Source organism: Chiroxiphia lanceolata, chromosome 10 (genome assembly GCF_009829145.1).
Source record: "Chiroxiphia lanceolata isolate bChiLan1 chromosome 10, bChiLan1.pri, whole genome shotgun sequence".
NCBI classification, from domain to species: domain Eukaryota; kingdom Metazoa; phylum Chordata; class Aves; order Passeriformes; family Pipridae; genus Chiroxiphia; species Chiroxiphia lanceolata.
The window spans coordinates 23,244,806-23,261,819 of NC_045646.1; the positions used below are offsets into that span (position 1 = coordinate 23,244,806).

Sequence of the window (17,014 nt, forward strand, 5' to 3'; positions counted from 1 at the left end):
AAATTAAGAAAAATATACAAATGCAACTTATGGTCATAATATGGAAAAAACCCCAATCTCTCCTTGGCCTACCAGCAACAGCAATTTGCTGTTAGTAGAAGCCAGGGGTTTAAAAAAAATACCATATATATGTCAGCTGAGACCAGAGTACAGTGTCCATGCTTGGGAAGCTGCTATCAGGCAGACCTTTGAGACCAGCAGTCTGGTGATATTCACACAGAAAAAAATCCCATGCCATGGGTACCTGGAGGTCCCTCTCAACACAAAGCAATACTTATTGCCAGTAAATCACGACCAATCACTTAAAAAGACACATTTAGCAGTGTTCACTCAGCCCAGGTAAACATCGACAACAAAAAGAAATGTGCAGGTTTTAAATAAATTATAACTCTCACACAGGAAACCCACTCTTTAATTATCAGGTATGTACCACTTCACTCAGAATGTCTATTTGATAAATAACTCCTAACACACATTTAATCTTTCTCTTCCTCACTTTCATTCTCTCAAAGGAGCTTAAATGTGATGTTTGTTTACCAGCACTGATAACACAAATCATTCCCATTGTGTTCATCAATTATCACCACCCAGTAGCAGGACTTTTGGATTCCTCTTATTCGCCTGAAGAAAGGTCATAAACTATCAGGACCCATCAGGAAGGAGAAGCAAAAATTATCAGTAGCTCAAAAACCGTGGATAAAATACTACAAGACAGGAGACAAATTTCTCAAATGGATTATAACCTTCAGCACTGTCACCTGCTGAGTAAAACCAAACCATGTTGGCTTTGTGCTCTCCTTGGTTTAAGAACTATGATGTGAAAAATGTACTCAATTTACTGTACATATGCTTTGTCAATGCTTGCTTTCTTTTCTCTCACAGGTCCCTTCCATGCTTCTCACTCTTCCTGAACAGCATCCTCTCCATTTGATGGCATCACCAGTTCCTTCACTACCTTCTTACTTCCCTCCTTGCTAAATTCTCATACATTCACACCCACAACTTTGTGCAGTGAAAAGTGAAAATTTATCAACTAACCACTAGTTACTGGCTAAAAGGAAAATAGCAGGAAAAGTCGGGTTCTAGTAAGGGATCCACAGTTCAAATTGAGAGGCCAAACCAATTCCTTGATTCCAGGCAAGCATCAGGTCTATTTCTTGCTAGGAAAAGGTTGAAAATCAGAACTCCTGACTGCCAGTAAAAGAAAATCTCTCCTGCATGCTCAGTGCTCTCCCCAGTGACACAGCCTTCAGACCCCATGTTGCTGCTGCAGCTCACAGTTCTCCCGAAATGCAAGAAACTAAGTTCTACTTAACTCCTTTTAATTTATCTCCTGCACAAAATTCACTAATGAAAACTCAGAAGTGAAGTAAAATTTTCGTGTGAAGCATAGGAAAAGTAATGATCAACTCAAGCAATGGAATTGTCTGGACAGATTTAAGGAGCTCTGGTTGACATGTTCTAAACAATCTCATGAAGCAGCTACACTTGAAACTTCAGTTTCTGCTGGCCTGGAGTTATTTACAATTACAAAAACTAAAATCAACAAGCTTCCTATTAACATTATAGGTGAAAAAACGGACTACTGAATCCTAAAAAACAAGGAACAATAGAATTTTATTGACATTTTGAAAAATTACTGCATTTCACCATTTTTTTTATTCCCATGGTGCCCAAATACTTCACCATTAACAACACTAGCACTAATGCTGGTTCTGAACAGTCTAGCACAGAGCTGGAAACGGGAGAGGTTCTCCATTGTTGTTTTCCTGTTATTGTTAAAAACTGAAAGTCCTTTCCTCCATAATCTACTTGGAAACTAAAATAAACCTCATCCCCTCTGGTTGCGTGCAGACAACTCCCACTTTAAACAAAAAAAACCCCTACCTACCACCAGAACCAAATGCCTGTGAAACCCTGGAAAATGCTGCAGCAACACCATTCCCTCCATCTCAGAGACATACCCCCAGGTCCCAGCTGCTGTGTGGGTCCTGCTGCTCAGCACTGACCCGGTGCCACTGAGCCGATCCTGCCGGCGCTGGTAGAGTCTGGAGGATGCCAACCCCTGGAGCCTCAGGCCAGCCATGGCACCCAAGGCCACTGTCCAGGGGAGTGCAGAGACAGCTGGAGCCAACACTCAATGAGTCACCTTCCTTTGGGGAGTTGCCTTTAAATTTGAGAAGAGCGAAAGCAGGATGCACAGACCCCTGCTCAAGCATTATTTCTTACAACCTGTCTCCCGTTCTGCCACAGCCTCAAGGATCTGACAACTTCTTTCCTGTATTCCACCTGTCATGTGTTACTTATTTAATGCAGTACACCGAGGTCTACATCAGCACCTCACTCTGTGTTAGCCTGGCAGAATGGATCTGTATATATGTAATAAGTGAGGTTAAAAAATAAAAAATCCCGTGCCTTCACATAATTAAGACAGTTAATTCAAGAAAACTTTCTGATCAAATCACAGAGAAATGCAGCAAAGCAAAGCAGATTTCTAGAGCTCTTGCCAGCAAACACTTCAGTTTACTGCAGATCGGTATCTGACCCAGGCATCTCCAAGTACTTCCCTGCAGCTGCTGCACCACACAATGTCCTACCAACACTGTAAACAACTGAACTGTTCCTTCCATTTGGATAAAGCATATTCCAAAAACAAAGTCATGAAGGCCTCTGTTCTCCAGACACGCTGTAGCCAGCAGAAGTGGCACGTAACAGACGTCAGGAAGCAGGGAGAAGGAACATACTTGGCATTCCAGCCCCCGGAGCTCTCTGCTGGGAACTGAACAGGGCCTTCTAACGGGAGTTCACCCTTTCTGCCACTCCCCCTGTCCACCCACCACTGCAAGAGAGAAAGAGGATCACACTGCACAGATACCTCGGGCCTGCTGTAGGGATTGGGAAGAGTAAAACCTGAGAACACAGAAGTCAGTTTTTGAGAGAATAAAGGGAAAGGAGTGGAGGACGTGAGCAATGGAGTCAGTGTAATTTGTTCAGCATCACCATGGAAAACATCTTAAGAGTCATTACCAACAAATTCCTTTTTAGTAAATTGTAAAAAAAAAAAAAAGGATTTTTGTAGCATGAGCATGAAACACATAGCATGACTATGGCTTGGCAAGATACAGAGGAAAAAAAAGACAGGAGTGATGACTTCATGAGTTCTAAATTAATATTAACCAGCAGATATCCCTTCTGACAAAAAAGAGAAACAGAAGGGTTCTGCCCAGCAGAACAGGCACAAATAAAGAACAACATACTTTAGAAACCACAAATTAGCAACCTCAAAATCTATAATTCATCCTACATGTCACTGGGAGTTTCAGCTCCTGACCTGACAGCAATCTGCCACTATAATTTCTTTCAGATTGTGTGGTTTATTTATGATGTAAATGGAACAGAAGAAAAATGTCCTCCATACTGGGTGTTTCGCTGAGCTTTTAAATTTTAGAGCAGTAAACCACTTTTAAAACGTAAGATTAAATCACCTTTTTACTTTTAGCACAAAGAAAAATATTAAATCACCACAACATTAATCTCCTTTAACTTTAAGCAACCTGGCTAAAAACCTCTTTCTCTCTCAAACACCTGAACTTTTACTGTTCTGACTCATATGACATGATTTTTTTGGTTCTCAAAAGACCATTCTTCCACAGAAAGTATGACTCTTCTTCAAGAGGGAAGATGAGGGGATTAGAGAAAAAAACCCATCACAACCATGAATATCCTGTCTTCCCATCTCTCAGCACAACCTCACTCACACACTTCTCCCTTGCCACCTCATACGTAAAGAGTGAAAAGGCACAGGTTTGTTTTTCTTTGCCTCTTGGCAGATTGCTTTTAAGAGACTAGACTGATGACAAAATCTTACACGTGGTTACTCTCTGGGCCAAAGCAGAGAAAAACGCAGCTGGACTTCTTTCAGGCATTAACAAGTGGTTCCTCCTTGGAGAAGCACCTCTATGGCCTCAGAACAGACTAAGGCCTTTCCAACAAGATAAAATCTACCTAGAGAGCCACAGAGAGCAGATTTAGACGGAAAGACAAGATTAAAGCCACATTTTCAACCCAGAAGAGCAGAAATGGCTGCTCCTGACACAGAGAGATGAGACATCTTTTATTTGATGCAGGTACTTTGTACTCAGCACCAAGAACCTTTCTTAGTATTACCATCCCTCCTCCTCTTTTAAACCCTTTTACTTGCAACTGTTTCATGAAATGGAGCACAAGCACAGCAGCAGCAGCTCTCTACTCAATTAAAAAGCATCTAGTCAGCCAGCCTAATTGAAAATAATATACCCTTATTTCTTACCTCCACTGGATTAGGAACAATCAATAAGTGCATCTGTAAATGCAGCTGCTCTTCTTTTGTTGACTACAGGAAGTACATAGGCGTATCCATATCCCAACTTAACCAAGTACAGTGATAATAAAAGTTTCTTACAAAAATAATCACGCTCTGAAACGTGCGTAAAAATGTTTTTCTTGAGCTTTGTATTAATTTCTAAAGGCAATACAACAGCCCAGGTATATTTTACTTTTGTGTTTTCTAATCAACACCACAGCAGCAAAGTCTTAAAAGAAACTCTCTTCCATTCTGGTTTAGTTTCTGCTTTGGGCATAGGACAATGTTTTGCTCACTGGTTATTCACAGATTGTCTTTCTTGGGAATAGATCCATCACAAAGACAAAGAAAAAACCCTGAACTATTAAATGAAAAAACCCAAACAAAAAAACAACAAACAAAGAACCAACCCCACCCCAAACTCCAGCAATCCTCAAAAATGCAAAAGTCAAAATGAACAGATGGACCAAATACATCAGATAGAAATTCTAGAAGCAGTCTTCCCTTATTTATGAGTAAGGAAGGACCACAGTAAACTTCTAAAGGCACCAAAAATCACACCAACTGTATTTCTCAACACTGCAAAACACAGAAAGGCTGCTTAGAAACATACTGGTTTTACATCTAACGTGCCATCTCCTATACAGAGTTTATTTCCAAATGTATTTAAACAACGTGTATAGTCACAAAACTACAATGTGTGACCAGCAGGTCAAGGGAGGTGGTTCTCCTCCTCTACTCCACTAATAGCCTAACCCAGACCTGGCAGTCACAATCACTATTTGCACATTCCAATTATCTAGTTATCACTTTTCTCTAACAGAACACAGTCCTCACACTCTAACAATCTAACTCCTAATACATGTAAGATTTGAATTTCATTTGCTAAATAGTCATCTAATTTTAATAATTTCCTACTATGAATACACAGAAGTGCACAATTTTTTTTCCCCTGGAGTTATATTTTTCCCTAATGCTAAAAATCAATGTATCAAATTACTGCATCTATTTAAATTTCCTCTGCAGTTGAATGAGACAGAACACAATGAAAATGGAGTTGTTTTTCATTTATTTTAATTGCCATTAATGCATCAGTAATCAGAGTATCTATAAGAGAGTCCTTTTGTATTTTTACTTGACAAGAAAGGTGAAATGAAAAAGAATATTGTTTGAACACCTCGTGTTTTCCAGTCTTCCTCGCTTCAACACACTGTGAAACATCACAGTCATTCCCTTCCCTCTGTCAAGTTTCAAGACCATTTATATCCTGTTCCTGGCTAGAGAAGGTTCCCACATTGTGGGGGTGCTCTTGCCATACAGGTCTCGTTTTGCTGGGAAGTTGCTACCCTAAATGGATGATACTATTAACAGGGAAACAGCTGTGACAAACATCTTGGACAGAACAGTTAATTGTTCTGTCCCGGGAACAACAGCAGACAGAACTTCAGAAATGTTCATAGCTGACAAACTTCCCAGGACAAACATTTCTGAAAACATTAAATAACACTTGCCTTCACTTTTCACAAGCTAAAGCCAAGCCTGCTCATTTTAACAACCCTCTAAATACACCCAAGGAAAAGGAGAGAGAAATCCTGCATTGCTTTGAACTGCACACTCTGCAGTGTCTCAGCCTTGGAACTCCCCACTCAGCCTCACACTTCATGTCACTGGATGCTGTTGCATTTTTACAGGCAGGTTTCAGAGGAAGCATGGAGAGAAGACAAGGATCACTGTCCAGCATTTCCCACTGTCCTCCTCAGCTGAGTGATTTCACCTGAGGTAAAACCTGTCATTCTAAACAGCACGACACCACAGTTCTGTAAAAATAAAATCAGCTGGGTTCATACAGCCCCAATTCTTCCCAGGTCCTCTCTTTCTGTCTCTGTTTAGAAGCTGGATAGGTACTCACAACTTGTGAACATTTAAGACTCTTGAGTCTGCCTCATGTTGTAAGGAAATGAATGTAAGCTTGTAAATACACACCTATTTCACATGTCAGAAAAAGAAAAAAAGGAACCATTAAAGACAAGAGGCAAAACCCAGAAGTGTTTTGAGCATGTACAATCACCCAACAGCATCAATAGAGAGCAAAAATAACACCCACCCAAATCACAGATAAGCATATAGAATTATTCAACATGTTTTCATACCCAACAACCTACCAATCAGGAATTATCAAATTATCATAAGAAGATGCATAATACAAACATCAACACATCACACAAAAGAAAAGTGAATACCTATACACAAACTACTGTGGATCTGTTTCAGTATTCCTAGTCGTGAAGAACAATGCTTCAGGATTACAATAATGATAGTAAGATTCAGGAGGATGAGTATCCTGAAAAGGGCACCCTACTAGTTTTAGTATTACTTTTTCATGCTTCTCATCTCCAAGACATTTACCAAAAGCAAGCTTATTTTCACAAAGTGCTTTATAACGTCTGGATTTTATTTGACAGATGGGAGAACAAAGGGACACTAAAGCACTTGTGCAAAATACTAGTAAATGCTTTTCCTACTGTTTTCCTCATTTACATCTGTCAATTAGGTGACTTTACAGAGTTCTCCACTATCAGACAGCACAGGCGGAGAATCAAGCTCCAGAGTTAATAAGCTCTGGGAACATGTTAACCCCGAGGGCAGCTCGAAGAAGAAGAGAGTGCCTGTGTGGGCAGAGGGGCTGCGTGTGGATGGGTCTGTGGGGGCAGCGATGCCGCGAGCCGGGTCCCGCCATGGGGCCGCACAGACCGGGCTGCTGGGCGGGCACCGCTCGCACCTCCGGCTGCTGCCTCCCAGCTCTGCTGCCGGTCCTCCCACCGCCCCTCGCCGTGTCCCCGGGCAGCTGGGTGAGGCACAGCGGAGCAGCCCGGTGAGGCACAGCGGAGCTGCCCTGCGGGCCCCGCTCCGCCCGAGCCTCACGGCAGCGAAGTGTCCTCCCCCTCGCCCTCCCCGCCGGGCACACCACGGCGTTACCCAGGGCGAGCAGCAGCTGCTCCCGACCCTTCCCCGCCTGCCCAGGGGCTCCCCCCTGCCCGGCCTTACCTGCCCGTCATGGTTGCGGGGCTGAGGGGCCGCGGGCTACGACCCCTTTCGGCTCGGCCGCTGCGGCCCCGGCGGGCAGCGCTAACCCCGCCCCGGCCCGGGCTCCTGAGGCGTGGGCGGGCGCCGCGGCCCGCGGTGACTCAGGGCAGCCCGCCCGGCCCCGCGCATGCTTTTCCTATAAAGGGAAAAAAATATGGAATAAAGGGGCGGCGGAGCGGGGGAGGGGGGCAGCCGGGACACGGCCCCTGCCCCTGCCCCTGCCCCTGCCCCTGCCCCTGCCCCTGCCCCTGCCCCTGCCCCTGCCCCTGCCCCTGCCCCAGCTCCAGCTCCAGCTCCAGCTCCAGCTCCAGCCCCTGCCCCTGCTCCAGCTCCTTCCCCTTCCCCTGCCCCGCCGCCGGAGCCGCTTCGCCCCACCTGGCAGCGAGCTCAGAGCGGCTACTGCGAGCCTGTCCCGGAGAGGGGCGGCGCTGGCCGAGCCGCTACCTGGTGTGCGGTTATGTCTGACACACCGCCCTGAGGCGACTTTCTGTTCCTGCGATCAAAGCAGCCGCGCTCCCAGCCCGCCGGACAGGCTGGAGCGCTCCCTCATCCCCGCAGGGGGAGTTTTACCCTCAAGGCAGCAGAAGGCACCTCGGGAAGGCTCCTAGAAAGTGGTGATGGCAGCCGCTGCTGCCGAAGGATGAGGGATCGCGTGCCCTATGAGGGACACCTCCAAGTGCGACGCTTTTCGTAACATCTAATCCCTTCTTGCCTATGATCAGATGGTCTGTGACATACTGTATCAATGCTAAGGTGATCCACCAAATGGGATGGGGAGCTTCTGCCCAAAAGCAATTTCAAGCGTTGTTTTCGTCTTATGAAGTAGCCTGCTATGATGTGACTCACCATTGCTACATATATTGTTGCAGCTTGGGACTGATGATGGAAATCTGTGCTCTCTGTGTTTCTCGGCGTCCAAACATCTCATTTTTCAGCCCTGCAGTAAATATTTAGAATTGTACAGGTTAAATTAGCATTTGATGGGTTTATTACTTACTTAAATCAGCGTGAAGAATTGAGTTAGAGGGGTTTATTTTAATTTAACTTTTGGCTGAGGAAAGAGTAATAGATAATAAGTAACCAGCAACTCAACAGATTTGGCTGAGGGCAACAGCAACAGACAAGCTCTTAGTCATTCTCTGCATCCCTATTCTCTCCCATCATAATGGTTTCTGAGTGCCATCATGTCATGTCTTTATGCCTGCAGTTCTCCTTTAGAGAGAAGCACAGATTACTGGGATGGGATGTGCAAAGGAGGCTCCAGGTGTTTCCAAGGGTGCTGGGAGGAGCACGGCACACGGCAGCACTAGGGCTCAAGCCACCTCCCAGCCACTGGGCCATCAGCAGAGCCAATCCTTCCTCTCGCCTCCTGTGTCCAGTGGGGCTACTGTCAGCTGTATTGATCTCAAATATCATCTTTCTCTTACCAATCTGGCAGAGATGGACTCGTCTCCCAGGCAGGGCTTGTCTGCAAAACACACATCCCAGGGATGGGAACCCAGTGATGGGCACTGGGATGCCTGGGCAGCTCTCGGATGGGCATGGATAAAGGTCTGCCTGCAGTCCCTCCACCATGGGCTGCTCTGAAGAGGCACCATGAGATGCTTCACCCCAGATGGACCCCAGCACCCCAAAAATACCCAAAGAAACCAGCTGGCACTAGAGAATGTTGGCACATTGTGTTTGCAGATGAGCACAGACAGCAATTCCCGGTGCCAACCTCCCAGAGCTGCCAAACAACCCCATGTGTGTTCCTGCCCACCCCAAATCCCTGCCCTTCCAGCCTGAGAACATCATCCATCATCAGCATTAAAGCCAAGGGAATCTTCCATCACAGAAATTAAATCCCAACCAATAGCCCTCAGAAATAAAAGGTTTTAGTTGGACAGTTTTGTTTGTATTAAGTTTGGAGTTTTCCCAAACCAGAACCGCAGAACCCATGGAAAGCTTTAACAGGTGGGCCAGACCTGAGATGCCCTGAAGGCAGGTATGTGCATCCCTTTCCTCAGGGAAATGAACTTCCAGAGGCCACTCCTGAGGCTCTGAAATGAAACTGGCTTCCTGCACAGAGAGATGTCCTCACCTGTGCTCAGGTGCTGCCTCACCACAGGCCGGGAGCATGTCCAGCCACCCCCTTCTCCTGGGCGAACACACCCCCTGGAGCCCAACCTTGGGAGGGGGGGAAACTGGCTGAATTCCAGAGAACTCAGTAAAATTACCCACAGGGACATCAGTGGGGCTGGGGGACAAGGTTCTAAATAGCAAATTCTATGGAATATAAACCTGTCCTTGTCCTGATGCTGCTGAGCTTCCTTGGAACCTTGGATGGTTCCTGACAAACCTGGTGTTAGATCATCAGCTCTGCATGGGAATATATGGGCTCCATGAGGTGCTGTGAGGCTATTCCAGCAGGAATTCATCATGGAGTTCTGGGCTATAGGTAGAATTCATCTAAACCAGCAAAGCTGATGCTGAAACCTACAGAGAACAATCAGTTCTGACACAGAACAATCTGTGTCAGTGAAAGCCCCTGGGCTGGGAAATTCTGGCAGTCAAATGTATGGAATTCTATACATCACAGCAACCAGCATGACCCAAGGGGATAATTCAAGTCCCAACCAACTTCTTTTGCCTTTCCATAGTGACAGTGACCCTTATCTGGCCCTGTATTCTCACGGTTCATTTTGGAGTAGCAGTTTGTGCTGGTTTAGATTCCATGACTCCACCCACAATGTGAAAACGTGGGGTTGTGCTTCTCTACTTCCAGCAGGTTCCCAGATACTCCCATAATCCCTTTTTTTTTTACTCTTTAGGTGAATTCTGCACAAGCCAGTCACCCATTCCCTATCCAGGGTGTAAGTGCTCGTGTCTGTTGCACAGTTGGCTCTGGCTGGGTGGGAACTGAGAGTAGAAGGCACAGGAGAGCAGATCGGCTCCCCAGGGAATCTCCAGGAGATGAAGCTCCTGGAATCTAATTTCCATCAGCTAAAAACATTCTTTTCCTGTGAAGCCTGTGAGATAGGAGGATGTTCCTATCCTCACACCAATGACTCAGGTGTGATAACTCCCCTCCAGGGAGTCATTAAGCACGTCCACACTGAGCCTGAGGGGTCATGTCTACTAATGGGCCACCAAGGATTCCAAAAATATCTCATGACTCACAATCACCCACTGTGGAACTCCTCACCCTGGGGGAGGTACTGGGCATTGCCACTCGAACCTGAGTGTATATAATCTTGGGGTCTTGGGGTGGGCCACTGTTTGCAGCCCAGTGTCTGCTTATAAAGGGAGGCCATGGACTGGTATGGTCTTTTTCCCCAATATTTTGAGGTAGTGCCCTGAATTGTTTTATTTGTACCTCCCTCCCGATGGTGTTTCCCACAGCAGCTCATGGGCAGTGCAGCTGCCAGAGGTCCCTGTGGACTAGGGAACAGGCAAAAACCCCACGGCAAAGGACCACCTGGATTTTGGAAATGGACAATTTAACGGCATCACTTTGAGCTGTGCCACTTCATTGAATGCCAAAGGAAAATCCAGGACTTCTCCAGCGGGAGCGTTTTTCTCAGAGGTACGTAAATGCGGGCACAAGATTTTAGCAGAAAGAAAGTTCCTGAGATTTGGGGTGGTTTTTCCAGTTCCCTCTGTAAGTTTTCCCTCTCTCAGCCCTGCTGGCCGAGCAGGAGGAGCAGCAGCCACACGAGGGCCGGAGCTGTTGGGTGGGTCTGGGAGCCCAGACTGCCGTCCCGGTGCAGCCTGTCCTGCAGCCATCCCAGGGGGATGTCCCTGCAGCAGCGCCCTGGGGAAGGGAGGAGACATCTCCTGGCACTGCTGGAGCTCAGGAGCTTGAGGGGGAGGCGGGGCACCATCCTCGGAGGCACTGCCCCTGTGCCTCGGGGCAGCCACCAGCCTGTGGGACAGGAGCTGGGAAGGGGAGGACTTCAGCCCTTTGAGGGGCTTTCCTGCCATCAGTTTTCCAGCAGAGCCCCCATTTTGGGGGAGAATGTGCATTTGCCAAAGGCATTATTAAAGCAACGTGCTGCTGTTCAGGGCAGTTGGACTCGTTTTGTGCCTTCTTTAGGGGTGAGCAAAAAAGGGGGGGGGGGTTGGAGCCTGGGGGGTGATGGTGTCTTTTGGGACACCCCAATGTCACTGGGAGAGCAATGACGGGGTGAAGGAGAATCACAGAATATTCTGGGTGGGAAGGGACCTACAAGGACCATCGAGTCCAGTCCCAAATGCAAGATCCCCCATATGGGATCAAACCCTTGGTGTTACCAGCACCCGGCTCTCATCAGCTGAGCCAGTCTCAGGGAAGGGGCCCCTCTCTTCCCCACCGCGTGTGGGCCCTCAAACCCAGCACTTTTCACCCCAAATTTGCAGCTTCCCCCCCCCAAATTGGCCCCTTTCGCCCCAAAATCTGCAATTTTCACCCCAAATTCTCCCTCCAGACAGCAAAAACAGCCTTTTAAATCCCAAATCTGACTCCAACCCAGAAATCTGCCCTTTTCACCCCAAATCTGCCATTTTTACACCATATCAGGCCCTTTTCATCCCCAATCTGCTACTTTTCACCCTGATTTTGCCTTTTTGACCCATGTATCTGACCCTTTCACCCCAAATCTGACCGTCTTTGCATCAAATTTGCCCATTTCTGTCCCAAAATCTCCCTCCAGGCATCAAAATCAGTTTTTTAGTCTCAAATCTGCCCCCCCGACCCTAAAACCTGACATTTTCACCCCAAATCTACATTGTCCACCCCGATATTTGCCTATTTAACCTCTAGATCTCCCTCAAGGCACCAAAATCTGCCATTTTCACCCCAAATTTGCCCTTTTTACCTCAAAATCTGCCCCTTTCACCCCAAAATCTCCACCCAGACACCAAAATCTGATATTTTCATCCCACATCTGCCTTTTCCACCTCAAAATAACCCCTCTGACTCCCCAGTCTGCTCCTTTTACCCCAATTCTGCCGTTTTACCCCAGAATCTCCACCCAGGCACCAAAATCTGATTTTTTACCTTAGAAATGTTCTCCCACCCCCCCCAATTTGCATTTTCACCCCCATATCTGCATTTTTACCTCAACATCTGCCCCTTTTACCTCAAGATTTCGTCCTGCACCGCCAAATTTACCCTTTTCACCCCAAGATCTGCCCCCGACCCCTAAAAGATGAATTTTTACCTCAGAATTTCCTCTCACCTCAAAGAAGATGAGTGGGGAATCAAGGGGGTCAGGTGGGATCCCCCAGTAAGGAAGGTTACAGTCCAAAACCACCTGAAAATTCATAGGAAGGGTGTGTGTGTGTGTGTAAAATACTAAAACTTTTAAAGTTTCTAGCTTTTGAAAAATACAAATGTGACTTTTGAATATGTAAAATGAAAAACCAAAGGGCTTGAAAATGTGAGAAGATGTGCCCGCCCTGAGGGCGGCAGAAAAAGCTCTGCGCCCTCTTCTCCCTGTCCCCCCTCCGTCCCCGCCCTGGGCAGGACGGGAATCGCCGCTGCCGCCCGGCCGTGACCGCGCGGCACTGCGCATGCGCGAGGGCTCGCTGCTGACACCTGCCGGCTCAACGCAGTACTGCAGCAAGGAAGGGCACACATGCGCAGTTGCTCCTCTGAGCCCAAGGGTCACGTGATACGCAAGGCCAAAATGGCGGCGGGCTGGCGCATACGCACTATCAAAAACGAAGGATCAATATCAGGGGGTAAGAAAGGGCAAGATCGTGACCATTCGCACATGTATAGTCAGTCTTCCATCATCCCCCATATCGCCATCGGCGAATCAGAGCTCAAATCAGTCCAGCAGTTTAATTACCTAGGTAGCCTCATCTCCTCGGATGGTAAGATTGACAGAGAGATAGACAACAGGTGAGCAAAGGCATATAGTGCTTTTGAAAAGCTACATAAAAGAGTTTGGCGAAATAAACACTTGAAGAAAAGTACAAAGATCAGTGTTTACAGAGCCATTGTGCTGTCTACTCTTTTATATGGTTCCAAATCATGGGTCATCTACAGCCACCACCTGCGACTCCTCGAACGCTTCCATCAACACTGTCTCCCTACAATCCTAAACATTCACTGGTCAGATTATGTGATCAATACATCTGTTCTAGAACAGGCAGCAGTCACAAGTATTGAGGCCATGTTGCTGAGAACACAGCTGCGCTGGGCAGGGCACGTCTCCAGGATGAAGGACCACTGCATCCCTAAGATCCTGCTCTATGGTGAACTTGCCACCGGCTGCCACAGGAGAGGAGCCCCAAAGAGAAGATACAAGGACTCCCTGAAACAACATCTCAGCCTTGGCCATATTGATCACCATAACTGGTCTACTCTGGCCTCCAATCGGGAGGCCTGGAGACACACCATCTATAACGCTGCTGATGCCTTTGAGAAAGCACGCAGGATCACTCTTGAGGAGAAAAGACAATGCAGAAAGAATCGTGTCCTGCAGAGTTTAACCACCTAAGGAGTCTTTCTGCTGTGCCTTTTGCAACCGGACGTGCCTGTCTCGTATTGGCCTTTTTAGCCCCCAACACTCTTGTAACAAACGTGAGTAGAGCCCTTCCCAAACCTTCCTTCGGGAAGCCCGGCCATCATGATGATGATGATGATGATGATGATGATGATGATGATGATGATGATGATGATGAGGATGATGATGATGAGTCAGTTGCCCGACGTGTGGTGTCACGTGGTCAGTAAGGGCTCCCCGCCGACAGAAAGGCGCATGCGCACTGACTTTAATGACTCTCCGGTGCCGCCTGCTGATGAAAAAGCGGTACTGCAGGCAGAGAATCAGCGCATGCGCAGTGCTCGGCGCGGTTGCCCCGGGCGGGTGGGGTCGCGGGGGCAGTCCTGGGGGTCATTTGGGCCGCGCCCGCATAGAGGGCGAGGGGAGCGGGGATCACATTCCACCCGCTGGAGCTGCTGAGCAAGGAAGAGTCGCCCTGGGAACTCCCTGCCATGGCGTTCCTTGGGGAGCCTGACGGCGAGCGCTGCCTGGCCCAGCTGCCTCCACCTCTCTGCCCTCTCGCAGCCGCAGCCGCCCGGGACGGTGCCTGCACGCTGTGCTGCTGCCTGGGCACAGCCCTGTGCGGGTCTGGGCTCCTGCCGGCCGGGCACCCCGTCACTGCTCCCTGCCTTTCAGGTCCTGCACTGCCTGGGCACGAGAGAATGCGGTGACAGGGTCCTGCAGATCCTTTCTAGGAAGTTGTGTAGCACATAGCGGCATCACCTGGTGCTCAGAGTCCTCGTGGTGCTCAGCAAGGATCCCTCGAGGATGAGAAGGGAGCAGCTGGTTGAAGCCGTGCCAGCAGTGTGCGGCTGTGCAGCGCAGTCACTTGGACTTGGCTGGGTTTTGGCAGCTGTGGCAGCTGCTCCCAGCTCTCCTCCTCCCCGTTCAGCTGCCTGAGTCCTCTGGGACACGCCTTTGGCCTGTGGGCCCCGCTACAGCAGCGTGGGGCTGCACCACCAGAGCGGTGTTGGCAGTGCAGCCATTCATGGCTTCACAGCACAGCACTGTGTTCCTCACAGGACAAGAGCATTTGTTTGGAGCCTGAGTGAAAGCCTTGTGGAGCTACTGCAGGATGCAGACAGAGATGTGGTTAGGTTGACCCTCTCTGTGTTCACAAATGTGCTCCAGAACAGGCTCCAGACACAGCTCCAGAACAGGTTCAACAGGAAATACATCCTAATATCCATCTGCACCAGTCTGCAGCTGGCTGAGGTGCTCAGGCTGCTGTTTCAAAACGTCTCTGTGCACCCCCCCCGGGCTCTGGGTACTGCTGGGAAACTTTGTGCCCTGTGGATTTTGAGGCCTGTGCCCACATGGGCGTGGAGAAGCTGGTGCTGAGGTCTTATCCTCTTTCTTTCCACCAGGACCACAGCAGTGTGCAGGAGCTCTCCATGGTTCTCTTCATTGCAGTGATGGAACTAACAGAGCAGGAAAAAAGCCCCTGAAGCCACAGGTGCACCTGAGCCTGCTCCCACTATACTTCCATTGGCATAATGAGAACCTGCTCATCGAAAATGTGAGGACTTGTGGGCTCTGGTGTCCCCGTGGGAGGGGGCTCAGCTGCCTCCTGCCCTGGCACATCATAGGCTCCAACCTCATCCTGACCTTGGTCCAGGGCCACTGATTCTGTGCCCTGGGCTGCAGTGCCATGTCCTGGTCTCTGTTGCTTTGCAGGCCTCTCAGAAAGAACTCCTTGGTGCGACCTGGTTCCTGGAGAGGAGGGATCTTGAAGACCTGGTGACCAAAAAGGAACTGTGAAGGTTCAGCGAGTGCCTGGTAAGGACGGCCCCGAAGCCCCAGCCCCTGATGCCCAGTGTGTGAGGCTGGCACTGTGCCCCTGGCCACTGCTGCACCCACAGACACCAGCCTGTGCCCCACGTTCTGCTGCCTTCCCTTGGGCGTGCAGGCTGCTCTGCAGGCTCCTCTCTCCCTGAGCCAGGGTGTGATGCAGCCCCGGCCCAGCTGGGCTGTGGGGCAGGGTGGCCCCGCGGCTGCTGGGGAGCACCCAGCCCTCTGCTCCCCCCAAAGCCGGCCCCAGCGGCTGCTGGCAGAGCCTGAGTCAACTTTTCCCTCCATGCCCTGGTGCTCTTTCCAGCTGGAAAAGGATCAGAGCCAAGTGGGCGAGTACGTGTGCCAGGCCCTGCTGTACCTGCAGAGCCCACAGGAGCCCCTGCAAGAGTTGGCCCTCAGGTTCATTGGTGAGCCACAAGGCCGCGGTCCCTCCCCGCCCCGCTGCAGCTCGGTCCCAGCCCCGGCTGCTGCAGCGGCAGCAGGATGTGGCCCAGGGCATGTGGAGCCCCGAGTGTCCTGGCGGCTGCTGCCGCCCTGTGCCAGCCCAGCCCTGGGGTGTCCCGAGGCGGGAAGGCCCCAGGCTCAGCCCTGCCAGGGCAGGAGGGCGTGTGGCCAGACTGGCAGCACTGCTGGGGGGAAGCTGCCTCTGGGTCCCTGAACAGGATCTGTGTTCCCAGGGATTGCCGGGGGTACCTGAGGGGACAGCCCAAAGAGCTGCAGCTCATCATCGATGGTCAGTGAGGGCAGCAGGGCCTCAGTGGGGGCTGGCGGGGGGAGCACAGACTGAGCAAGGAGCTGCAATCCTGCCCTGGCTGCGGAGGGCTCTGCTCCCTACACAGACAAGGGGTAGCATGGGCAGAGCAGAGAGAGATTTCAGGAGCTCGAGGGGTATTGGTGGCCAGCACCTCCTGGCTGATCCCGTTGGGCCCTGCTCCCTCCTGGCCATGGCAAGAGCTGGGTGGGATGGCCCTGGCAGGAGGGGCTCCTTGGGTCCCCACCCATCTGGGCTTTGACTATGGTTCTGTTCCTCTCTGTTCCAGCCCTTCAAGGCATGACAGATAACAAGAGCCTCACCATTTCAAGCCTGGCACTTCAAAACATTAACATTCTTAGAGCTGTACAGACAGCTCCCTGCTACAGATTCCAGCAATTCCGAGACTGGTTCCGTAGGGTGAGGAATACCCAGCTTCTCTGTGGGCAGTGTCTGCCTGTGCTGCTGGAGCTCTGTGTAAAGCTGATCCAGACCACTCTGTCTATTGGGGCCGCTTGAGCCTGCGAG

General features: G+C 49.4%; 1 protein-coding gene across 1 annotated transcript in view; it reads right to left on the minus strand.

Moving 5' to 3' along the window:
- The window catches only part of LIMS2 (LIM zinc finger domain containing 2), a 45,454-nt gene extending 37,955 nt beyond the window's left edge, over positions 1-7,499 (minus strand). The window contains exon 1 of the mRNA XM_032697345.1: positions 7,388-7,499. Coding sequence (XP_032553236.1) covers positions 7,388-7,398 — 11 coding nt within the window. The 5' untranslated portion in view covers positions 7,399-7,499. The remainder of the gene's footprint in view (positions 1-7,387) is intronic.
- Positions 7,500-17,014: the final 9,515 nt, after the last annotated feature.